At 35.9% G+C, this 27,520-nt stretch overlaps 1 protein-coding gene across 3 annotated transcripts in view; it reads right to left on the reverse strand.

The window, feature by feature from the left end:
- Positions 1–27,520, reverse strand: part of Mettl15 (methyltransferase like 15) — a 158,050-nt gene that overhangs the window by 84,200 nt on the left and 46,330 nt on the right. For all 3 annotated transcript variants that reach the window (XM_013118262.3, XM_005064812.4, XM_013118265.3), the window contains one exon: positions 1,125–1,261. In XM_013118262.3, coding sequence (XP_012973716.1) covers positions 1,125–1,261 — 137 coding nt within the window. The remainder of the gene's footprint in view (positions 1–1,124; positions 1,262–27,520) is intronic.

Raw genomic sequence — 27,520 nt, forward strand, 5'->3', positions numbered from 1 at the left:
AAATAGTGGGAAATACTCCCCACATGAATGCAGAATGTTTCTATTCTTAGACTCTGGATAAACTTTACCATGGCCATAATGAGTTATTTCATTGTTAGATAGTAGTAAGTAATAATGAGTTTATATAAAGTCAAATTCCTCTCAAATCCCATCTGTTTTCCTGATTCCAGGTGCTAAGTGTGAGATAATAAAAACCTTCACTCCTGAAAATAGTCCTTAAACCTGGAAATGGTTACCTAAGTCACATGACACTTTCTCTTCTAAAGTACTATAAATACCATAGTCATAGGTTTTAGCATGTGATTCACACTGTTCTATAATGACTGTTCATTAAAATAACGTTTAGCATGTGTGTGTGCCCACAACTGTAGGGGAATGTGAGTGTGCATTCCATGGCTTGTGTGGGGAGAGCAGAGTTCAGTGGACAGTTTGCCGAAGTTGGCTCTGTCCTTCTACCATGTAAGATTCATGGAGTGAACTCAGATAGTCAGGCTTGGAGGCATGCACACTTACCTGAACCATCTCTGGGATTCTACTTATTTACTTTAAAGGTGGCAGAGTGAGAGCCCACTAGTTCCAGCAAAAGGAAAAATTACTGTTTGCATGTGAGTCTCAGGAAATTCTGAGAAAGCAGGTGCATTACTGTGATACATAGATACAGATACTCTGTGAATCTCATATACTTTATTCAGCTAAATTTATAGAAAGTATCTACTGAATTTTTGCATTGTATTCGACTGTGTAATATTTTGAGACGACATCTTGATAGCTTGCTCATGCAGGCCTTATACTTCAAGTCTCATGATTTAAATCTACACCTAACAAGGGGAATTTCCTGACAATATGTTGTCAAAATATTGTTTGTGGAAAATTTCATCATATAATCAATCTTATATAGTAGAGTCATTTTTGTATTTTATTTCCACAGATTTGGAAAGTATATCTTTACTTTTTGTTGCGTTGAGAACGTGGCTTACATTAATTCTTTATTTTTCAGGGGTGGGTGTGAACAGTGAAATAGCCAGTAAGGAAAAAAGACAGAACATTCAAGGTTAAACAAATTCAGGGGAGATAAACCAAACTTGATAACACTCAGCACCAAAATTAAATAGAAAATTACTTACGGATAAACTTCTGAAAGCTGCTCAGCTATTGCATAAGCTGTTGGGTCTCGGTCTAAGGCATAGATAGTAATATCAGGTTCCTTCTGAAGAATGGCTTTCGTGTGTCCTCCTGAACCAAATGTCATATCTAGAAAGACCTTACCAATACAGGAAAAGAAAGTTACTCTTTAGTATGAACATAACATTGTTTTCACCTCCTTTCATTTGTAGAAGCAGACAATTTTAGAGATAGGAACTAACATAAAAGTAGTATTGTTTGCCCTAATTCAAATTTTCATAATCAAGGCTTGGCCTTATTTTGGGCTGTGTTTAAAAAAAGAAACTTTCACCAGAATATCAGTAAAATCCACTGAAAAACCAAAACATTAATATTTCATCATGAGGTCAAATTGGACACAGTACTCTGATGCAGCTTCAGTGCTTTATAGCCAGCTCAAAACCAGTAATATTTCTAATAAAGTCTCATTGTTGAAGATGGCTTAAAATTGGTGTGGCTCACATCATACTGATTTCATTAAATACTGCAATAAAATATAGACATATTCATGAAAGTGGGAATGAGAATGGGTATTCCTAAAAACAGTCACAGAACAAATAAAAGAAAATCTGAAAAATGAAAAATTAACAAACACAGAGAAAAAAAGTCAAAGATTTCTTATGTTTAAATATCTGAGGGAAATGTTAAACTTGTCATTAAATTATGTATATATCTGTGGAAAAACCACCAAAGTTATACAATTTTAATACCTTTAAATGTCTCCAGTGTCCAAAAGCAATTAGAATAAAAGACATACAAGAAACTATACAGACTGAGCAGGGTATAGTCATGTATATAAATATTTATGTAATAATAATTAATGAAAAGAGGCCATGAATTTGAAAGAGAGCAAGGAGAGGTATATTGAAGTGTTCGATGGAAGAAAAAGGAGGGGTGATTTAATTATATTACAATCTCAAGAAATGAAATAATTTTTAGAAAAAATTTAAAAGAATATGCCATTCAGCACGGCCTAACTGAATATTATTTTTCATCCAAACCATGACTCTTAGGAGATTGCAAAATTTGCCAAAAATTGTGCCAGAACACTAGAATATATCTTTCCAGACATAAAATGTAGGAACTAGATTTCAATTTTCTTAGTTATCTTACTTGATCACATTGTAAAGAAAATTCTAAAATTACAGCTGAGCAAGACACCGGAGCTGGACTATAAGAAACAGTGTACAAATTAATTGTCTAAGACTGATTTGGTAGTTAGGGAAGTCTCTGAACACCCTCTCAAAGTCATGTGTTAACTCTAATGGACTATTTCAACAAAGTCACTGGCGATATAAAATAAAGACAATGTAGTAATATTGGATACAGTGAAAAATAGCCAACGATTATCAACCAAGGTTAAAGCACACATTTGTACACATGTATGTACAAACTACACATGAGGGGAAATTCCTGAAATGGACTAAAATGTGCTTCTTGAACATGACAACCTACATAACCTAAAGGAAATCTTACTAAAGTAGAAAGAGGATAGCCATAAAACAGAAAGTGAAGGAAACATAGTAAAAATAAGTACAAGCAGCATTAACATAAATTTTTTACTTGCGTATTTTTATGTGATGTGTATATCATACATGTTTCTGTATGACAGGTCTGTGTGCATGTATATGCATGTGAGGGGATTACATATGCCTGGCTTTACATGGATTCTGGGGCTTCTAACTCAGTCTCTCATACATGTGTGATAAGTTGTTCTTACAGTTAGCCATTTGTCCAACCCCAGGATAAAAAAATTTCAGAACTTAACTTTATATTTCTAACAGCATTGGCACAAAAAGCATGGTTATATATTTTATACCACTTTCAACAGTAATTTGACATTTTAAGAAATTCATGTTTAGAGGGGCTGTAGAGATAGCTCAGTGGTCAAGAACACTGGTTGCTCAAGTGGATCCTGTTTCAGGACCCAGCATCCACTACAATCATCTGTAACTCTTCTTCCTCCCTCCCACTCTTTGTGCCAGGATGAGTTTTGAGGTGTGCTTATTTAGCTCCTGTATTCTTCCTTTTTTTAGGCAGATGTTTTGTAAATAATCTTATTTTACATACTAATCCCAGTTCCTTCTCCCATATCTTCTCATGGCTCCCCCACCAACCCCTCATCCTACCCCACATCCACTCAGCAGGGATGGTGATGCCACCCATGAGTGATCATCAAAGTCTGACATATTTTTTGGGTCAGGGCCTAGGCCTTCCCCCATGTATCTAGTCTGAGAGAGTATCCCTCCATAGGGAATGGGCATCCAAAGTCCAGTAGTGCACTAGGGATAAATACTGGTTCCACTTAGGCAGATGTTTTCAGAATATATGATCCTTGTGAGTTTTTTTCAGCACAGGAACAAAGTTGCATTTCCTATCTCTTTTTTTTAACTTTTTTATTACTTTAATTTTAAATAGCTTGCTTCACATGTCAATCCCAGTTCCCTCTCTCCCCCCCTCCTCCCGCACCCCCCCCACCATCCCTCTCAGCCTCCCACCCTATCCCCACTTCCTTCCACATAGGGGATATCCAAAGTCTGTCACTTCGCTCAGGGCAGGGTCCAGGCACTCCCCTAAGAGTCCAGCCTGAGAGAGCATCCCTCTTTGTGTTATGGACACACAAAATCCATTTGTATGCCAGGGGCATTTGCTATCTTTTGCAGACCACCAAAACCATTTTATTGCAAAGCACCACCACATCTTTTAGTAAAAATAAATAGAAAACACTGGTTAAGCAGCAGAGAAACTGTGCTTAAGAAGCCAAACTTCTTTGAAATTGGATAGAGGAAAGAGAAAAGACAAGCAAGTCGTGGCTTGACTTACATAAAATGAGAGCAGTTTTCTGGGTGATGGACTCAAAGGATGAGCACTTAGTTATGGATTCCCAGGAGTTCTTATGATGTCTGTGTTAATCTGCAGAAAAGACTTTGGGTTGTAGTGAGCGGGTATGTGAAGAGGACAGAAGACAGTTTCTTCTCAGAATAAAAATAAAAATGCTTTAAAGAAGAAATAAACTACTTCCCACTTAATATGGTGGTATTACTACAGACCAACAGGACATTAATGTGTGTTTGTTGATATGATATGAACAAAAGAGCAGAGGATCTCAAGGGTCAGCACATGGAATCAGGTGATACCAAGTAGTGTGCATCTGCCAAGAAACAGCTACCAAAATGTTGGACAGTTTAAGAGCTCAGCAAAAGTAGTAATCTGCCCAGACAATCAAACTGTTAGTTAACAATTAAATTGATTCATTAAAAAAGAAAACTCTTTGAGAACATTAAGAATTTATTGTGATGTTTAATTCTGTAACATGTTTTACTTGTCAGTTGGCAATCTTTATATTTAAAATGAAAAAAAGTATTTTTGCTTTAGGTTAACACAATTAAATAATATTTTATCACTATAATCATCTAAAACAAAATAAAAAATCCTGATTTAACTATTTCCTCCACAGTAAATTAAAAACTGAATCAGAGCTGCAGATCTGATTTAGACATATTAAAGCAAAAGCAAAAAGTGATACAACTGAATATTCTAATCCTTCAATTTATGAGGAGACAGAGGTCCAGAAGGAAGCTGGTTGAGTGCAATGTTAATATTAAATCTGTTATCCCATAATAGTCCCTGTTAAAATTATATGGTATTGCTGAAATGCAAATGATTTCATTTACTTTATTCTTTGGGAGAGGGTTTCTCTGTGTAGCTCTGGCTGTCCTGGCACTCTTTCTGTAGACCAGGCTGCCCTCAAATTCAGAGATCCACCTATTTCTTCCTCTCTGGTCCTAGGATTAAAGGCGGTGCCACTGCCACCTGGCTTATGGACTTAGATTTAAGAGTGAACTTTGCTTCATATGCCTCTACTATCATAGTTAAAAACAACTACTATTGTACAATTTCATTTTGTTCAGAGTGTTTATGGAGATAAGCTGGCTGAACATATTCCAATAACAAACAACTGTTTTGCATTTTGCCCAGTATAAATACTGCTTGCTATTATCAGACTCTGATGAAGAAAAAAGTACTCCCAGGTTATAGCTTTAAGGTTGATTTTTTGAATTTAAAAATAGTAACAAAAATTGAAACATTAAAACCAAAGAACCATGGATGGATAAAGCTAATAATCACAAATTATTTTATTTAATCTCCTACTCATACTAACTTTCATCCCTCTGAACTATACTTAGCCTTCTATTTGTATGCTTCCTATGTTTGGATATCTCCAAGACTTTGGTAACATTCCTCACTGAAGATGGAAAGTGATAGAGAACAGTGTACCTGACATCATCAACAGAGACTAGGAGACTTATAAATTGATTTCTTTTAAATATAGCAGTTCCAATCATTAAAAAATTCACATTGGAACACCATTGCTAAAATTGGACATGAAGAAATTTTTAGCCATGAACAGCATGAGGGCAGATCTCCCAATTACATTTTCCTAATGTTGATTAGTCATTTCCAATCTGTGCAAGATTTTTAATAGAAAGATACCATCTGAATTTGGAAACAATATGGCCTGGCTTCACTTTAAGATTTCTTCCTAAGAATTTCTTGCCTGGTGATTTTTAATTTTGACTTTCTTTTAAAGAAATAAAGTGCTGGAATTACTTAACTCCACCTAATGTTTGGCTGGGAGTCTCTGCATTTGTGTCCATCAGTTGCTGGATCACACTTCTCTGATGACAACAGGGACAGGCAATAATCTGGTCACAGCAGACAGCCAGTTCAGGCTCTTACCCACTTTTGAGAAGTCTAGCCTGGGGTCCTCCACATAGACTCCTGGAGGATTCCCCCATGCCAGGCTTCTGCTCAGCCCCGAAATGCCCCCAGCAGTACCCTCAGCAGTCTTTCCCTCCTACCCAAGCCCTCCGTATCACTCATGTTCCCAGCCCCACCTGCACTCAGGCCACTCACAAAATCTCCTCAGTTTTCCCCCTTTCAGGGAGATCTGAGTGCCCTCTGCATGAACTCTCCTTGTTATCTAGTCTCTTTGGGTCTGTGGATCATAGTATAGTTATCCTTTATTTTACAGCTAATATCCTTTTATGAGCAAGTACATACCATGTTTATGTTTCTGGGTTTGGGTTATGTCACTCGGGATAATTTTTTTCTAGATTTATCAGAGGACAAAGGAGTATAGGAGCCAGAAGGATCAAAGACACCATGGGAAGGCTCACATAATCAACTAACCTGGGCTCTTAGGGGCTCACAGAGACTGAAGTGACAACCAGGGAACCTGTTTGAGATTGATCTAGGCACTCTGCATATATGTCACAGTTTTGTAGCTTGGTTCTCTTATGGGATTCTTAACAAGAGGTGCCTCCAACTCTTTTATTGACTTTTGGGACCCTACTTCTCATATACTATGTCACCTTGCCCATCCTTAACACATAGGCGGTGCTTAGTCTTACTGCAACTTGATACGTTCTGTCTTAGAAATACTCATAAGAGACCTGCTCTTTCCTGGATAGAGAAGGAATAGGAGGTGACTGGGGAGGGAGGGGGATGGAGGAGATATTGGGAATTGAGAATAGGGAGGAGGCTGCAGCTGGGATATACAATAGATGAATAAACAAAATAAAATGATGAGACATACGCCTCCTAAAAAGAAATAAAGCACTTTAGAAATATTTACAGTTCAGTTTCACCTGTCAATAGTAAATTCCACCCTGGATTAGTGAAATACACAAAGCATATAATCTTAGGGATTTTTAGGAAATATATATATATATATATTTTTTTTTTTTTTGGTTTTTTGAGACAGGGTTTCTTTGTCTTGTTTTGGAGCCTGTCCTGGAACTCGCTCTGTAGACCAGGCTGGCCTCGAACTCACAAAGATCTACCTGCCTCTGCCTCCCGAGTGTTGGGATTAAAGGCGTGCACCACCAACACCCGGCTAATTGATAAATTTTATACAGCATTCAGTCATTCATGTTCTATATATTAATTGAGCATTGTGTACTGATAGGGCTATAGGAGGCAATATAAATATTGTGCATGGGTTCTCCAGTCTGATGTGGGGATTTGAGCATGCAAATGAATAATGTAGCATCAATAAAATTAAATCTACAATATCAGAAAGGAGAAAAGACAAACAGAAGAAATAAAAAATCTTCGGGTATTTCCAGATGTTTTGCTGTTTACTGCAACTTATTCTCTCCTTCAGTACATGTGTTAGCACTGTGAAACAGAAAACTTAGGGAAACATGTTAAAAAGATGGTATCAAGTCAAATTATGTCACTCTTGAAAGACTGAAGCAAGGACTTTATATCATTTTAGCTAGAAATGGAGCACTTTGAGCATTATCCTTGTCAGTCATATGGGGAAAGAATCCATGGTCCCGTCCACGTTAGGCAAGCACCGAAGAATTTTATGAATGTAAGTCATTCCCAAATATGTCTTAAGACACAACAACATTAAATGGATAGTAGGATGTAGCAGTTAAGAGGCTTCTGTTTATACAGTATCCAGGCAGAAGGCAAGAAGATGCAGAATGGGCTGAGGAAAGGAAGACTTATACCATGAATATAACAAAGTGTATGTTTCACTAATGTCAAGAGCAACTCAAAACATTTCTAGTCTATGATTTATTCACTGAAAAACAAGCATAAACTCACATGTAACCAAGTAATTCTTGAACTCTGGGATATCCTAATTAGCAAATTTCTACAGAGAACATAAAAAAGTTAAGAAAGGATTAAACAAATTATCTAACCACTGTGAATGTCAGATATACTGCGAAAGCATTTTTGTTTCCTGAACTTACATTTGCTTTTATATCAATGGAATAGACTAATTAGATGTGGTGGGTTGAAAAGTTAGAGAAATGGAAACTCGACATAAAGCATAGCATGAAGGCACTGAGAATTACAGAAACTACTTACTACACAATTATATGACCAGCACTCACTGACTGCTGCAGAACACTGTTATCTGGATAAGGAATAATTTTTTCTGTCTTGAACTGACCACAGCTGTCATTATTAAAAAGAGTCCTCTCACAAGATTGGGCTACCTCACATTCCCTCCTGGAGAGAATTTACCAGACCCATGAGGCACAACAGGGGTTCAACAACAGTCTCTGTATTTTAAAAAATCATACAATTTGTATAAATCCTCAAAAATTCTCATCTCATAGAATGCATAACAAGATCACTTCACAAAAGAATACTGGGAGGTACAATTAGGACAGAAGCAGAAATGAGATAAACATTTCTTGTGTGGGGAAGGTGTAAGCATTGATGTGTGGCTGTTCTCAGCCATGCATACATGTGTATGTGTAGGGAACAGGTAAACTTTGGGTGTTTTCCTATATCACTGTGTGCCTCAGTTCTTGAGACCAGGTCTCTCACTTACCTGAAACATAGTGTTTGGGCTAGAATGAATGGGCTGCCAGCTCCGAGAATCTATCCATCTCTTACCTAAATACCAGAGATACAGGAATGCTGCACCAATGTAACCTTTTATGCCCTTGCTACAGAATTTGAACTCAAGTTCTCATGTTTGTGCAACAAGTACTTTACCTACCCAGTCATTTCTCCAGCTAAGATAAGTATTTCTTCTCTGTTCCTTCCATATTGCTCTCCATGCCTTGAGCTATGCATAAAGACTAGGATTTGTAATCTAAATACCCAGTACTTGGGAAGTTGGTAGAGGAATATCTTCAGTTCAAAATATATCTAGCAAGTGCAGCATAACAAAATCATGACTCAACTTTAAAAATGAAAATGGTAATGGAGTAACATTATTGCACTAGAAGAAATTGGAAAGTATGAGAAGATGCAGGCATCCTGATACAAAAGGCAAAGCATCTTAAGAATTTCACTGTGTACCATGGTCCCCTGGGCACTTCAACAGACATCACATCTGGTGCATTGGCTGGGCCATCAGTTGCTGGAAAGGGACTGCCAATGAAAGCATTACTCTGACGTCCTTTAAACTTACAGACATATAATCAGATATATAGGAAGAGTAGTGCAACAATATCTGATTACATAATTACACTTTGATCCAAACAAAACTTAAGTCAATCTAGATTTAGAGAAACAACTCTATAGCAGTTATTCTCAAGATATAGGTCATGACACTTTTGGCAAAACTTTACCTCCAAAAATATTTACATTATCATTCATATCAGTTGTGAAATTACAGTTATGAAGTAGTAGCAGAAGTTATTTTAAGATTGAGCCACCATAACATGAGGAAGTGTACTAAAAGAGTCACAGCATTAGCAAGGGTAAGAACCATTGCTCTACAGGGCTCTGGTACATGGTTCAGTCAGATGCATGATAGCTTTTCACCTTATTAAACAAGACTTAGATTAATCATGTCTAGGATTTTACCCTAATTAACCTTGTCTCTACATGTGTCACTACAAAGTTGTTATAGAGGAGATAACATGGCCAACCTCTGAACTTAAGCTGTCCAATAAAAAGCTTCACAACTCTTGAACTAAACCAACAGCCTTCACATAGAATATACCTTACATTGGGATAATGGTGGCAAAGAAATTACCAAACTTGCTGATCCTTGTGACAAAGCTAGCCAAGGGTTCTTTGGATTTTTTTTTTGCTTGCTCTCTTCCTATAATAAACACAAACCTACCATACCTATTTTCTCTCTGCCTTACCTTTATGTGTGTATTCTTTAACTTGAGTGAAAATCCCTTTTCACTGGCAGTTGAATAAAAAAACATAAAAAATCTTCCAAAAGGAATTTAGCCATGTAAATCTAATCATTTTTGTGTTGTAAACTAGAAGCAGTGAAGTGAGGAGCACTTCTGGGAAATATTTTGAAAAGAATACTAAAAATTTAAAATCTACAACTATAATAGTTCACCAATTCTAATTATACTTTTAAAATTCATATGGTATCAGAAAAGACATAGGAATTCTAAAGAAATACAAAAGAATAATACTGGAGGGTTTGCTATTCCATACTTCAAGATGTATTACTGAACTAGGTAATACAAACAAAGTGATAGTGGCAAAAATTAAATAAAACAGACATGGAGACTAATGGAATAAAATAGAAAGCCAAACGTGAAAACTTGCAGTACAGCCATTTGATGTTTGACAAAAATAACATATATATATATATATATATATATATATATATTAGAGAAAACAGAGCTTCTTTATCAAATGGAACTGGCGAAATGATATGAACATTGAAGCATTACTTTAACTATTCTTCATCAATGAAGATTTAGGAGGCAAATATTGGGTAAGAGCTGGAAAGATCAGAAGCAGAGAAGCCACAAGTTCTTCCTACCTGCTCTGTTCCTTCCTATAGGGAGAGTCAGATTCCTTTCTACCCCAGCTTTTCTCTCCTATCTATTCTCAAGTTTCCAAAACTTCTGTGGTTAATTTTGGTTGACTACTGGATAACTCCATCCTGTGATTCCAAGAAAGCTTTATTTGTCAGAACATGATCAAAATATCACACACAGACCATAAGCAGAAGAATAAAAATAGATTAATATCTAAAGACCTGAACAAAAATTATTTCCTCATGGATCAAAGAGCTCAATTTGAAACCCGCAATGCAAAAACTGCTGGAAGAAAATAAGGGCAGTATTGTACAAATTATAAGTGTTGAAAAAGGCTTTCTCAATAGGACTCTTCATTTGCTCAGGAATTATATCTCACGATCAACAACATGACTTCATAAAACTAGAATGCTTCTGTTCAAATAAGGAAGCAATCAACTGACTGAAAGGGAAATGACAGAATGTAAAAGACTTTGTCAGATAAACAGCTGACAGAAAACTAATATCCAGAATAAACAAAGAAATCAAAAAAATAAATCGAATAAGTCAAGGAAACAAATGACCCAATTCAAAACTGTGCTAGGGATCTAAACAAGAAGTTCTCATTAGAAGAAATAAAAATGGCTAATAAATATCTTTTAAATAGTTCATCATCCTTAGAAGTTAAGAAATGCCAATTAAAAGGACCCTACCCTGGCTAAGGCCAAAAACAACTAACAAATGCTAGAAAGATTATAGGAAAGGGAACCTTTGTTCACTGATAGTGGGACTGCAAAGTAGTACAACAACCCAGGAAATCGGCACAGAGAATTCCTAAAGTCTAAAGCTAAAATTTTCATATAACTCAGCTATAGGGCTTCCTGATATATTCCCAAAGGACTTGACATCTTAAATTACTGATACTTGGTCAGCAATTTTCTTTGCCACCCTACTCACAACAGCACAGGAATGGAAACAATCCCACTGTCCTCTGCCAGATAGATAGATAATAAAATGTGTTACATATACACAATGGAATACTATACAGCAGTGAAGCAAAATTAAATCGTAAATTTTGCAGGTAAAAAGATGAACCAATGACCGTGGAAAAGATTATATCGAGTGAAGTAATTCATAGACAGAAAGACAAATACTGAATGTCCTATCTCTTCTATTATCCCTAGCTCCAGATCCTCAGATGTGAGTATATAACAAGAAATATCCACCAAAACCAGGAAAATATAAAGGAACCATGAGGAACAGTTGAGTTTAATAGTAGGATATAGGAGATAAGAAGTGGAAAATGTTTTTTAAATTGCCTCAAGGAATTTTATTATGTCATATTTACCTATAATTATACACAATACACATAAATGTACATACATATGTGCATATACATACATACACAACCTTAAAGGAATTTATGCCACTTAGGCTGACAATATGTTCCCAGCAATTATAGGTTAACAAAAACTTAGTAGCAAGCATGAGGAATTTCCTTTCAAATGGTAAGGTAAGTCAGTGTAGTCCATGTGATTCCCAAAACAATACAGACTATTTCTATTTTCCTTGGTTACCTTTCAGAAGTTGAAAACAAGATCATAATATTTAAGACACCATACACCTATGACACAGGACTTGAACCATTTAAGATATAACTAACTTGAAAGTCTCATTCTAACAGTCTTATTTCCATGGAACGAGAAAATATAATGCAAAGTAGTAAGGGAGGGGAAAAAATAGTAGTCGTATCCAGCAGTGATACCTATGACCACAACAATGTCCCAATGGAAAAATACCCCAAAGGTGTCATAAGTGGCACTCACATATTGGTAGCAACCAACAGTTGTCTATCCAAACATAACCCTCACTCAACAGGAGTGAACTCATCACTGGCACTAGAAGCATTACCAGTTTCTCAGGGCTAATGAGGTCATTGGTCTTAGAAGAGAATACACTACTCCAAATTTTGATAGGTACAATTTCTACCTACATTCTAAACCTTATCCTTATACACAAAGACAAGTTTATGTATCACCCCTCATCAAAGAAGTCCCTCATTAAAGCAAATGGAGCCACAACACAGAAAATCACAACTCGATACAATTCACAGATCAATGGATTGAGAGGAGCTCAGTCACAACTACATCATAGCTCCTGAATCATGGCTCGGACAATATCATGGAAGAGAGGGCATAAAGACTGTAACAGCCAGGATTACAGGATACCTGCAGTGAAATAATCTCTCATAGAAGTGTCTATAAAATAAGAACTGAGCAATGTTAATGTCAATAGAAATGCTAGCGTGGATGGGGTAAAATATTATAGGGGTGAATCAGGCAACTAATGACTGCAGAGAGAGGGAGATTTAGCCTCTCATCCCAGGGATGAGCATCTAACTTGTCATCTGATACAAATAAATTAGTTTAGAAGCCACAATACACAAAATGATAAAACAGACTCAGCTGGTTAATTTACACATACATGTAAATACATATATGTGCATCCATAATAAAGAAAAAGAAACTATTAATTTGAGAATTGGGGAGACTTAGGAGGAGTTGGAGGGATTGGGCTGGTGAGGGGCTGGAGGGAAGACATGAAGGAGAATAGTAATGTAAATATATTTTAATTAAAGTGGATTATATATACATATATATGACATGAAGTTGAGGGGAGATGTGTTGGAAAATGGGAAGTGGAGGGAGTGTACAGTGGATATAATATATATTGTATATACATATGAAAATTTCAAATAAAAAATTTAATACATAAAAATTTAAAAATATGTGTGTAACATATTGTGCTTATGTAATACAATTTGCACATGTAACACATTATTCAAGACTGCCACTGACTACTCTCAGGCTTTGACTGTGTTTCTGATAAATAGGTACTTCTTATACTAATAAATTCGTGGACCCAAAATAAATTAGAATTTATCTATCTGTAACATAAAAGGCCAACCTTATAGATAGGGAATATTTTCAACAATTTTTTTCCTACCAATCCCCTTGATTCATTACTGTCTTAGTATCTATCTGCTAAGCACATACTTTGCTTTGTTTGTAACTATTACACAGGCTTATATAAAAGAAAAAAATATCTCTCAAAGCAATATAATGGGAGGCTGAGGCAAGTGGAGTGGATCTCTGTGGGTTGGAGGACAGCCTGTTCTACAAAGTAGGTTCCAGGACTGGTAGGGCTGTTACACAGTGAAGCCCTGTCTCAAACACACACACACACACACACACACACACACACACACACACACACACACACACACACACACACACAATTACATTTCAAACAAAGCAATCAATGCATATCCCTTTTCCCATTTTAACAAGAGTGCTGGCGTCAAAATGATGACTCATACTGCACAAGTCCTCCAAACATTTCTTTTGGTAGCTTCAAATGTACCCTATTGACAAATGAAATCTTTATTTGCTATAACAAATATATAATTTGCCAACTTAAAAAATGTTTTTCAATTATATTTTACTAAATTATTTGACAATTCATTCTTCATTGTGATGGATAGTTTCCACTCTTATCTGTAACATGGTCTAGAATTTAATCACATCACACAATTGGTTTAACCTCCTTGTACAGAGAACAGGAGAGCTAATGCAAGTCACTAAAAATAATACGGTGTGGGTAGTCACAGTACACGTCTTTCATAGAGGTCTCTTGCAAGATAGAAAATGTCATTCTTCCAAGATCTTGTGTGTGTTTGTGTGTGTGTGTGTAGGCTGTAGGATAACCTTGTGCACTATGCCTCGCATTTGCCAGTGATCTTACCAATGAGGCTAGGCTGGTGGGTTAGTGAGCCAGAAGTAATCCTCTGCTTTCATGCTCCCAGTGCTGGTATTACCAGTGCACACCACCATGCCCAGGATGGCCCATAGTATCAGGAATCAAACCCAAGACCCCAGGATTATAAGGAAAGGGTTTTACTGACTTCCTACCCTGTCACTGGTGTTTTTCTTTTCTTTCTTTCTTTTATAAGAAACATAGATTGAGCTGTCATCAAAAAATTTTTAACATTTAAAATGTCATAAATATATATAAATACAGAGAAAGTCAAACATGTGTTTTCTTTCAGAATTGTTAAGGAGCGCTAGAGAGATGGTTCAGAGGTTAAGAGCACCGGCTGCTCTTCCCGAGGTCCTGAATTCAATTCCCAGCAATCAAACAGTGGCTCACAACAATCTACAGTGCATTCCCATGCCTTTTTCTTGCCTTACATGCAAGAAGAATACTGTACACATAATAAATAAATCTTTGCTGGGCTGTGGTGGCGCACACCTTTAATCCCAGCACTTGGGAGGCAAGGGGCAGGTGGATCTCTGCGAGTTGGAGGACAGCCTATTCTACAAAGCAAGTTCCAGGACAGCCAGAACTGTTACACAGAGATACCACATCTCCAAAAAACACAAAAAGGAACTATTAAGCATGTAGATTGTTCATAGTATTTTAAAAGTATTTGATACGGATATCTTCCCTTACCGCTTGGCCAACTGTTCTCAGTAATAAATGATTTGGGCACAAATCATTTCAGTGATGACCTTACAATATTAAATTCATTTTGGATAACACTTTGTTTTTGATTTTGAGACAACATTTCAAGTATCCTAAGCTGGTTTCAAACTTTTTATATAACTGGGGAATGCCTTGAACTTCAGATCTACTGCCGCCATACTCTGAGTTACTGGGACTGTGAGTATGTATGATCTAATCAGGTTTATGTGGTGGTGGATATTAAACCCTGTACTTTGCCTGGGTTAGGGAAGCACTCTATTAACTAAGCTATATCCCCATCCCATCCCCAATATTAACTTCTAATCATAAGTATTACATTAAAAATGAGTGATGATGAAATCTCTTTCTCTTTGTGTCTGTCTCTGTCTCTGTCTGTCTGTCTGTCTGTCTCTCTCTCACAAACACACACACACAGAGAGAGAGAGAGAGAGAGAGAGAGAGAGAGAGAGAGAGAGAGAGAGAGAGAGAGAGAGAGAGAGAGAGAGAGATATCCAGATCCTGGTGCCCCATCCACATGTGACCACACATATGCAACTGTTATCATAACTATGCATGTATATTAGGTAGAAGAATAGAAGCTTCCACATTTCTAAACTTATTCAATTATGTGACCCAAAAGTTTGTAAGTTTCAAGCTCAGAATATAGCACAATACAGCACCAGAAAACTCTTACATGAAGTAGATGTTACAGAGTAAAAGTTTAAAAATGAAGTTTAAGCTGGGGGTTGGTGGTGCATAACTTTAATCCCAGCACTCAAGAGGCAGAGGCAAGCGGGTCTCTGAGTTGGAGGCCAGCCTGGTCTACAGAGCAAGTTCCCAGACAGATTCCAAAGCTACACAGAGAAACCCTGTCTTGAAAAAAATTTTTTTAAAAATGAAGTTTTAATAAGTTAGCAAAGGGAGAAATCAATCAAGACAGTGTTTTCTTAATAGTTAAAATAATGAAAATGGAGCCAGGCGGTGGTGGCGCACGCCTTTAATCCCAGCACTTGGGAGGCAGAGGCAGGCGGATCTCTGTGAGTTCGAGGCCGGGCTGGACCGACAGCCTCCAAAACAATACAGAGAAACCCTGTCTCGTAAAACAAAAAACAAAAACAAAAACAAAAATAATGAAAATGAGGCAATTTCAACAAAATGTCTAGTTTTAGAACCAGCTCTTTTATGCTTTACAAATGTTGTGATTATTAAACAAGATACAAATGAGACACCAAGGGGAACAAAAAGGACTGAAAGTCAAAGTACTGCTTTTGGGGAAAGGATATTATAATTAAATCATGACAAAAGTTAGGGAAGATATTAGTGTCTCTGAAATATTAACAGCTGGGTAATTAAAAGACTGATGAATGTTTGAAAGGTTAGTTCTGCTCTAACTCCTAAAAAAACAGTTGGCCTTCACTCATTATTTATGAAACTATATGTTGCAAGCCACAGGATTAAAAAGTAAGCCCACACAAGAAAGACATTTTATCTATGTTCTAAGATAAATACAAAAAAAGGCCACTCGTACCTGTTCTGAGTAAATGTGAGCAGTCACAAAGGAGATGGCTCTGGCCGGGTGGTGGTGGCACACGCTTTTAATCCCAGCACTCGGGAGGCAGAGGCAGGCGGATCTCTGTGAGTTCAGGCCGGGCTGGACCGACAGCCTCCAAAACAATACAGAGAAAACTTGTCTCGTAAAAACCAAAAAAAAAAAAAAAGAAAAAAAAACAAAAACAAAGGAGATGGCTCTGAAGGGAAACAAGAAGTAGCAAGCCTCTCTTTGGGAGAAGTATCTTAAAATCACCAGTATATACAGCACTAAACTGAATTACTGTCGATCATGAACAATAAAGTATAATTAACATTTACAGGGAGATCAATAACATTAACTCAAAAAAAAAAAAAACAAAAAACAGATGACATCAAGGTACTCTAGCAAGAACTAGGAAATGAAATTGTAAATTGTAGACACTGTAAATATATATATGCTCACTGGACGGTGGTGACATATGCCTTTAATCCCAGCACTGAGGAGGCAGAGGCAGGTGGATCTCTGTGAGTTCGAGACCAGCCTGGTCTACAAGAGCTAGTTCCAGGACAGCCTCCAAAGCCACAGAGACCCTGTGTTGAAAAATCAAAAATACAAATAAATAAATATTAGTTTCAAAGAACATTATAGTAATGACTTCATATCTAAGTGCCTTTAAGATGACAACACAGCTCATTGTGATCATTTAGGTGTTCAACTTTATTGAAGTTTGCGTCAAAGGGTTATTTGAACAAATCAAAAATCACTCTTGTATGCTATCTAGTGATGGTTTCTAAAATGTGAAGTTTACTGTTCTGGCAAGCTAATCACCATGGGAAACCATCAAAGACAAAGGACTCACTCATAAAAACTTGCCTTTGTACCTGTTTACCAGTTTTACATTCAACTATATCCCCAGTTCTTAAACTATGCCATTTACTCTCACTTGAGCAATGGCTAATTGGGGCTGAGAAATTCAACTGTGATTTGATTTTATTTGACAAAACAATAACTCAAGGAATTCATATAAATGCTTAGTCCATAAAACTATATGAAACTTAAATTAAAGTTTTTGGAAAATTTTTAGAGGTATTTCATGGTATCTTTCTTCAAAACCAACATTTAACATAGACTTTAGGTATACTCCTGTACTTCTCTATTATGCTATTCTGTAGGCTTTTTTCTTTGTGAAATAAAAAGTAATGGTGCACAGGAGAGAACAGCATTAAAATAAATACACAAAAATTTCATTTTGTAGTTGTAGTTATCATTGGCTTTGCAACACTTTTTATTTGGCCCAAATTTCCAAATAGAATGTTAAAGAAAGAAATGAAACTTAGAATTATGAACCAACAGTAAATTATTTAACATTTCCTTTGAACTTCTGAGGAATATAAAAACCTCAATATATTTATTGGTACAGTGTTTCAGTTTATAATGTCACATGTATTTCTTCTATTATGAGTTCAAATGGTTTCTTGGAAATAAGTCAATAATAAAATAAGCTATATATCTAAATTACACATTGAACATATCATGGTAAATTCTGTATCACAAATGTAGTAGTTAAAATTATCTAAAATCAGCCTGGTCTATAGAGCAAGTCCCAGGACAGGCTCCAAAGCTACAGAGAAACCCTGTTGTGAACCCCCCCCACATTGCAAAAAATTATCTAGGAATAATGAATTGATAAGAAACAAATTTATATAGATTCAATACTGTCATTTAAATTAATAAGCAGTTTCTTTTAAGAAAGAATTATTCTATATAAAAATGAATTAATTATGATATTTTCAGAATTAAAAATAGAAATAGAAGAACTAACATCCATAATTATATCGTTTACATGAGCATCAGGAAATTATAACAGTGCTAATACTAAAATGAAAATCTGCCAGGCATAGTGAGTATGGAGGCAGCAGTACCCTGAAATTAAGCAGCTGACCATAACTTCAGAGGAGACCTCACGTACTGTCCTGTTTCTTCTGTGAAATTATCACATAATTACCTACTGTTAAGGAAATAGCCCAGAAGGTTAACACTGGAGAGCCAGGGCAATGGTTCAGTAGGTAAAGATCTTTCTGTTCAAGCATGAGAATTTGTGTTCAGATTTTAACCACCCACATAAAAACTGAGTGCAGCCATGTACCTTGGTAACCCCTGAACTGTGGTGAGTCAGAGACAGGCAGATCCAGGGAGCTCACTGGCCAGTCAGTACAGCTGAAAAGATCCAGTGAAAAGATTCACTGAAATATCCTGTCTCAAAAACACAAAAACAAACAAACAACAACAAAGGCAGGCATCAATAGAGGAAGACAGTGTCAACATGGTCTCCATATGTGTATGCAGAGGCAAATGCACCCACACCTCACAATACACTACACACAAATTACAAAGACTACATGAGTCTTTTTTCATTGTGGGGATTAAACATGGGGTCCTGTACACATGAAGCACACACCTATTATGTAGCTGTTCCCTCAGCTGTAGAATAATTTTCTTAAGCATTTGCTAAATACCAAACATTAGCTTTTAATAGGAACAGAATTCCAACAAATGAAAAACATCTGAGATGATATATTTACCTTCTAAATAATTTCAAAAACATCAGAGTTAACTTTCATTGCTAAAAATTACAAGAGCATTAAATATTTTTGTAGGGGTTGGAAGTGATACTCAGTGGTAGAGCACATGTGTAACATGCAAGGCCATGGGTTTAATTTTCAGCAGGAAGAAAACACACAGAGAGACAAGGTGATTTGTGTATCTGCATTGTTTGATCAATGAATTTCTGGCTGTAATATTAGCCATTTATGATCTGCATGATATACCTCATAGTAGAGAGGAAAGCAAATAACAATACAATTATGGAATAAAGACTGTTTATCTTAGTATAAAAACCACTGCCAAACTGTATTTTCTTATAAATGAATAACAGATTATGTCTCATGAGAATGTATTGAACACTAATAGAGCAAACATACAAAGGTTTATATATAGTGCTTGAAATGGGGTAAATTGTTTTCAGTGGATTTAATTAGAAATATTCAGTTAGATAATATTAAGTTTTTGTCCAAAATAACAAAATAATTAACACCTGGATTTTTAGGTAAGCATAAAGAAACATTAAGACTGGTAATTAAATGTTCACCTCCACCTTTAGACAGGAGATGCAAATTAAAATGGGAATGAGTTAATCTTAAACAAAAGTATTATATTGCTCCTGCAGGAGAAGGGTATATATAATACTGCTGATGGAATGTTAAACTGTAAAATGTCTCCCAACATGTACTTCAGAATGTATTGAACACTATAAATGTGATTTTAAGTAATTACTCACAATGAACTAATTACATGGATTAATAACTTTCATTACAACTCTGTGAATAATCCCCTGAATTAGAAATAAAGTAAATTTTAAATACCACTGAATTATATAAATAATTCTTGTATATTCTTATAACAGAGTATGGTGAGGTAAACACACTGTGTTTATTCACAGTTACTAATACGAAAAGTATTAATAACAAATTTTCACCATAGCATTCTTGCCTAAGAGCACTGAATGCATTTATGTATATGGTTAGACTTAATGGCCTAATCCCAAACAAGTCACCCATACTACAAGTAAAGACTAGTCTTAATATAATGTATGGACAGGAAAATGAAAACAGAATCAAACCGGGGAGTCACTGGTCAAATTACTTCCATATGTATGGAAACTTAAGAAACTTGAATTGCACATGCTTCTCTTCCTGGGTTTGAAAGCACTTTAGACTCTGTGCTGGTTAATCTCGATTGTCAACTGGCTGGCATTTAGAATCACTATGGAAAGCTTTGGGCATGCTAGTAAGGGATTACTTAGGTTAGGTTAACTCAAGTGGGAATATTCAGCCACAGTGAAGGTGGTAGCACAAAGTGACTAGGCTCCTGAACTGAATAAAAAGAGAAATCATCTGAGCAGAGGGATTCCTCATCTTCTGGTTCTTCACTATGAATGCAATGTGAGCAGCTGCCTCAAGCTCTTGCTGCCATGATGGACTGCACCTTCGAACTGTGAGCTCAAACAATCCCTACATCTTTAAGTTGCTTCTTGTCAAGGATTTTCTCACAGAAATGAGAAAAGTTGCTGACAAACTCAAACCTGTTATGTTAAACACTGGATTCTTGAAATGGAGTTGGTGACTAAGTAGTAAAGTGGATATCAAGCAAGAGCAATGACCTAAATTTGGATCCCCGGTACCCACATAAATTGCTCATGTATGCTGGGACCTGTAAACCTACAACAGGTTTGAAGAGCTCCTTGGCTCTCAGTCTAGGCAGTCATTGAGCATTAGTTTCAGTAAGACCATATCTGATAAGATGGAAAGTGATCCAGGAAGAATGCCAGTGATTTCCAGTATCCTAGTGTACATATATACAAACAAACACAGAAAATAAGCAAAGTCTTTACTTATATTTATGTGTCTATAATTCCTTTCAATGTGCTTACTGCAAACTGATAAAAGGTTATTCACCATTTGTAGTTTGAAAAAGCAGTTCACTATGTTTCCCAGGCTGGCCTCCAACTCAAGATCCATCTCCCATGTAACTAAAATAACAGGTATATGGAACAGTGCTAGACTCCTTTTTGTTTTTAATATATCCCTATTTATTTATCTGTGGAGCCCACAAAAAGAAAAACAGGACAGAAGGAAGAATGAATTGGTGGTAGAGAAGGACAAAGAAGAAACTGAAAAGTTGTAATCTTTCATGTTCTTTCTCCAGACTTAAAAAGAAACTAAGAAATCTAAATTTCAACAGCCTTCATCGGTTCTAAATCACATCAGATAAGGAAATCATTGAGACCAACAAAATTATAAAACTAAATAACTAAAAACCCAATCACTTTTAGCAATTACTTTTTCATACTTAATACATGCAATTCAAGTGTTGGGCCCACATTGCCATATTTCATTTTAAATATAGCTTCTTACACACATAGACATTTTCCTTGGCATGAAGGAAAACACACTCTAAAACACTTGTCTCATATGAAACATCTGCTTTGCCAGCAAATGTTTCCAATTTGAAGACATTTGTTTCGTTCCTATTTCAAAAAGCCCACCCCTTGTATTCCCATAAGTCTGCTAACCCTCAATAGAGAGCTCCATTCACTGGTAGAAAGTTATACTTAGAAAGTAGAGTATGGTCATTAAAAAAAAAAAGCATAAAATACAATTCACTATTTACTTTTTTATTTATTTTATTATTGTTATTGTTATTTTTTGGTTTTTCGAAATAAGGTTTCTCTGTATTGTTTTGGAGCCTGCCCTGGAACTCGCTCAGGAGACCAGGCTTGGTCTCGAACTCACAGAGATCCACCTGCCTCTGCCTCCCAAGTGCTGGGATTAAAGGCATTCGCCACCACTGCCCGGCACAATTCACTATTTATAAAACATAGTGTTTACTTAAGAAATTTTCAGAATGCATATTTATTACTGACATTATCAAGACGTTACATTTCTTAAAAAATGTATCGAATATATTAATTAACAATTGAGTTCTGAGAGTGTAATTAACTCTACAGCATTTTCCTAATGTGTGCATCTAAATAAATGAATATGTGAAAAAGTAAACAGAAGTTTCAAAAATAAGTACAAGTGAAATTTAATTTTTGATATATAATGCTTTTGCTAAACCATCCAAGCTTGAGTTATTACATTTATGCAAGAATGGAAAGAAATTTATCAAATTATTACCTTCACTTTTACATATATCATTTAAAAATTTAGACTTTTGCATATATCATTTAAATATTTGGCTGACTGCCCCCTTTAGGGATATCTTATCATACTGGTTATTGTTGTGATGATTATAGACATCATAGCTAGGTGGGACTTCTATACATAAGATTGTTTCTCACACTGAAAAGCTTACATAGAACCATCTAGTACAATGAAAGTGAGACTTCAGAGAGGAAGGAGGATTCCAGGTCAGATCCAGCTTGAATCTTCTAAGTCCTGTGTCCAAAGTGTGTGATATAAGCAATAATAACTTACCTTCAACCTCTTGGAAGTAACCAAGAGCAAAAATAATAGCCTACATGTTCTAATAATGATCTTCCCTTCATTTGTAATTCAAAAGTTTACTTTCCCATCCATGACAAACTTCTGTGTCCTCTGACAAACAGATAAAAATTGTTAACATTCTATCAATAGAGAATACTAAAACAAAGGAACTAGCAGAGTATTGAATAAACTCAAGACAATTCTAAGGGAGTATAGAAAACTTTTAAACACAAACAGGTGTATATATACATATAATTAATAATGTGTATTTATTGTGACTTATATATTAATAAACAATTATGAGAATAAATAGCAAACATCTTAATATTTTAAGTGATGAGCTAGTGATAATAATACTATGCTAGATATAAGTAGCCAAACATGGAACTGAACATAGAAATTAATGTATTTCTGATTGGTCACTTAAACAGTATCACTTCAAAGCAAATATTTAAGCAATTATAAACATCCCTCAGTGATAGGGCACCTGAACAGCGTGTATAAGTCTCACGGTTAAATCTCAGATCCAAAGCACTGAAAGTAAATTGATATCAAATTGTCATCCTTGAAAACATATAATCGCAAGCAATATTTATTTATATACTATGTATTTGAATATAAGTATATGTTTAAATATTCATTGAATGTGTGTGTGTGTGTGTGTGTGTGTGCGTGACAATAAAAACTAAAGAAATAAAGGCCATTAATTTGGTAGGGACTGAAGAAAAGGGACATGCAAGGAGCTGGAGAGAAAAAGGAAAACATGCAATCTAAATAAATAAACTAACATTTATTTAAATATGCTAATAAAGTTTAAAATGTTTTTTGAATTTTAAAAATTAAGGGAATTAAAAAAGAGCACACTGAAATATTATAAACTAACTTTTAAAGTGAGATATGTACGTGGCTACATTGCATCACAATTTTAACTGACCTGCTGTACAAATGCATTCAATCAGCATATTCCATGTACCAGCATTCCAGAACTGGTTCTGAGTGATCACTGAAAACAACTACAAACAAATGTTTCTTCTTTATGATCTTTCAGGGAAAGAATCAGGTCATTCTTACAGCACTTCTTCATGAATAAAGAATTATACATAGCTAAGCACTTTTTAAATGTGTTTTTCAGTTTTATAATAACAAAGCATAATACATGAATTGCATGATAAAGCAGCAGATATATAGCGATAGTTCAAAATATAACTAATAATCATGTTTAAGGACCTACATAGGTGAGATATTTGAGATTGGCATTTTATTATGAATTACAACATATAACTTCATATGTAATTTTGTTTAAATTTAGTCCTAATTTTAGATCAAAAAGTGTTGGTTTAGCTTTTCAAAACAAAAAGAATTCTCCTGGAGATAAATTATAACTTACAAAATGTGTCAATTTTATAATTCTTTTTAATAAACCAACATATATTTAAATTAAAGAGATTAAAAACAAAAAATAAATAAGTGAACAGATATAAGTTTAGTTGAAGTGAATTTGCAAATTGAGGTTTCTACTCGCATGAGGAAAGATAAGGCTTGAAGGTAAGAGGAAAAAAAGCATCAATCATTATGGAAGCAGCTCACCAAAGTTTGCTTAAGATAAAAATGTTGCATAGCATATTCTCATGGTATAAATCACTCAGAGCAATTAATTTTAGAAATATTAATATACAAAATTATTTGAAACCTTATGGAAGGTAGAGATGTATATTTAATCATGTGTGTTCTTTCCACTCACATAGTTTATAAGAAACTGTGTCCTATACCTAAAAGATCTATAGAGTTAGACAACCCAGGGTAGGAACATGTGGAGAGGTTCAGAAGGGAACTTTTTGGAACAGACTTTCAGTGACAGTGAATGCCCTGCTGCTGTGGATAGGAGTCTAAGAACAGGTGCAGAAAGATGGGCACATGGGAAAGCAGCCATGAATCCTGACAGCATTCTGGGAATAAAATAATAATATTTAGAAGTTATACCATGCTTTTTTTCCCTTTGAGCATTTAACACACACCAACTGTTAATCATCAAACACCCACATGAATATTTCTTTCCTCATTATCACACTCAAAAATGATGAGTCGCTGCTTCTTTGACTACATAATACAAACCATACCTTTTTTTTTCATTTTCACACTAATCTTTTCTGCAATTTTTGTCTTTTCATCTAAAACTAATTAAATCATTGCTTTTGGTGTTTTCCATAGAAATCACTATCCGAAACAAATTCAAAATCATATTTCTTATTTCTGAGATTTCCTTGGAGATTGCCACCAGGATTTATTAAAAGAATAACTACACCAAATTTGCAGAGTACCAAAATTTGAGATTATGTCATAGTTCAAGATATTGACAGTCAAACAGAATGTTGGAGATTCCTATAGCCCCAATGGACATTATTGACTAACAATTACAAGGGCTGCCTAATCAGCAAACGCTGTGGCTTCTTCTACAGTGGTATGGAAACATAAGTAGCTGTATCACCTGGGCCTTCTAAATCAAAATTCCTGCAAAAAAAAAAAAAAAACACTTTCCTCTTCTTACTGCCACCTCAAACACAAAAGAGCTTGGCAATCCTTAAGAAGTAGGGGAAGGAGAAAATCAACAGGACAGACAAACCTTGCTCTTTGGTATCTCTTGGACTGGGGACTGCCAGCAGGTTTACTTGCCCCAGCAAACCAAACAATCCAGAGGCTGCTGATCTCACTGCCCTACTCTACACCCCACTCTGAGGAGAGATGAGCATGGGCCCTATCTCAGGCCTGACTTGAGCTTGTCCTCTGTGGAATCTCCTGGCTTGGGGACTGTGGGCAGGTCTACATACCCCAGGCTGATCAAGCCATCCAGAGTCTGCTGATATCTAGGTGCTACTCCCACATACACACAGGGAGAGGAAGTGTCTCAGACCTCCCTGCACCCATTGTGAGACCCATCAGAGTATTGGACCTGCTTGTACCAACCAGACGAGAACCTGGAACTCACACCCAGCAGAAGAGGAAGAGACCCCTACCAGCACCCAATGGAGGAAGAAATGGGAAGATGATAATATAAGAACATATTCAACAAAAGACAAACAAGTATATGCCAGCAGAGTCTAGGAACTCTATTCCAGGAAGACCTGAACATCCCAACACAGATGACGTGGAAGATAACAACTTTAAAATCAATTTCATGAAGATGATAGAGACCCTAAAAGAGGAAATGACAAAATTCTTTGAAGAAAATGAAGAAAAATATATTAAATAAATGGCAGAAAGACAAACCAAAAATTTCAAGGAACAATTCAAACAGTACTAGGTTGGAATGCTGAAATAGAGATAGTTTTAAAAAAATCTGCAGGAATGCTGGATGTAGAAAAGCTGGATAAAAGTCAGTAACTACAGAAGCAACCATACCAACAAAACACAAGAGAAGGAAGACAGAATTTCAGGCTTTGAACATACACTAGGAGAAATTGATTCATCGACCAAAGAATATCTTGAGTCCTACAAATCTCTAACACAAAATATCCAGGAAATATGGGACACCATGAAAAGGCTAAACTGAGAATAATAAGTATTGGCATCCTACTCTCATTTTCCACCCATGGGACTAGGTAAACCTGGACCTGTTTCCGGGCTGCCTTCCTGTGCCTGGGGACTGCCACTGATGTTCCCTTCGCAGCATGAACCATGCACCCCAGCATCCTAATCTCCCTCTCACCCACGTGACTAGAAAGAGGAGAGCTACCAGATTATTGGACTTGCTTGCACCTACCAGAAGGGAATACTGGTCCCATACCCTCTAGGAGAGGAAGAAGCTCTTCCTGAACCCACTGAAAGAAGGGATGGGAAGGAGACAAAATAAAAACACTCAGTAACAGAAAAACAAATATGACACCACCAGAATCTAGAGACTCTACACCAGCAAGACTTGAACATTCCAATGTTAATGAAGCAGAAGAGAATGACCTTTAAAACAAATTCATGAAAATGAGAGAAGCCCTCAAAGAGGATATGAGAAAATCCCTTAAACAGATAAAAGAAAAAGCAAAAAAAAACGCTAAAAATGCAAGAAATGGAGGAAAATACAAAGCAAAAATTGCAAGAAACAATTCAAACAGGGCAAGGGTTGAAAACTGAAATAGAGACAATTAAAAAAAACACGGTCTGAAAGAAGGCTGGAAATAGAAAAGCTGGGCAAAGGTCACGTACTACAGATGCAAACATAACCAACAGAATACAAGAGATGGAAGAGAGAATCTCAGGTATTACAGATACACTTGGAGAAATAGATTCATCAACCAAAGAAAATCTTAAGTCCGACAAATCTCTAACAAAAAAAAAATATGGGACACCGTGAGAAGACCGATTCCGGTCTTGGAGAGATCTGGAATAACAGGAACATACCTAAACATAATAAAAGTTATATACAGCTATATACAGCAAACCAACAGATAACATCAAACTAAATGGAGAGAAACTCAACACGATTCCTCTAAAATCAGGAACAAGACAAGGCTGTCCTGTCTCTCCATACCTCTTCAATATTGTACTTGTAGTTCTAGCTAGAGCAATAAGACAACAAAGGAGATCAAGGGGATACAAATTGGAAAGGAAGAGGTCAAAATTTCACTATTTGCATATGATACGATAGTTTACATAAGTGACCCAGAAAACTTCTTCTAGGGAACTCCTACAGCTCATAAATACCTACAGTAATATAGTAGGATACAATATTGACTCAAAAAAATCAGTAACCATACTATATACAAATTATAAGTGGACCAAGAAAGAAATCACAGAAACACCATCCACTAGAATAGCAAGAACCAATATAGAATGTCTTGGGGTAACTCTAACTGGAAAGATCTCCCATGCTGTTTGGTAGGTAGAATCAACACACTAAAAACAGCAATCTTACCAAAAGCAATCTGCAGATTCAATGCAATCCCCATCAAAATCCCAGCACGATTCTTCAAAGACGTTTGAAGAAAAACATTAAGTTTCATATGGAAAAACAA

The sequence above is a fragment of the Mesocricetus auratus genome, unplaced genomic scaffold (genome assembly GCF_017639785.1).
Source record: "Mesocricetus auratus isolate SY011 unplaced genomic scaffold, BCM_Maur_2.0 Super-Scaffold_100004, whole genome shotgun sequence".
Taxonomy (NCBI): domain Eukaryota; kingdom Metazoa; phylum Chordata; class Mammalia; order Rodentia; family Cricetidae; genus Mesocricetus; species Mesocricetus auratus.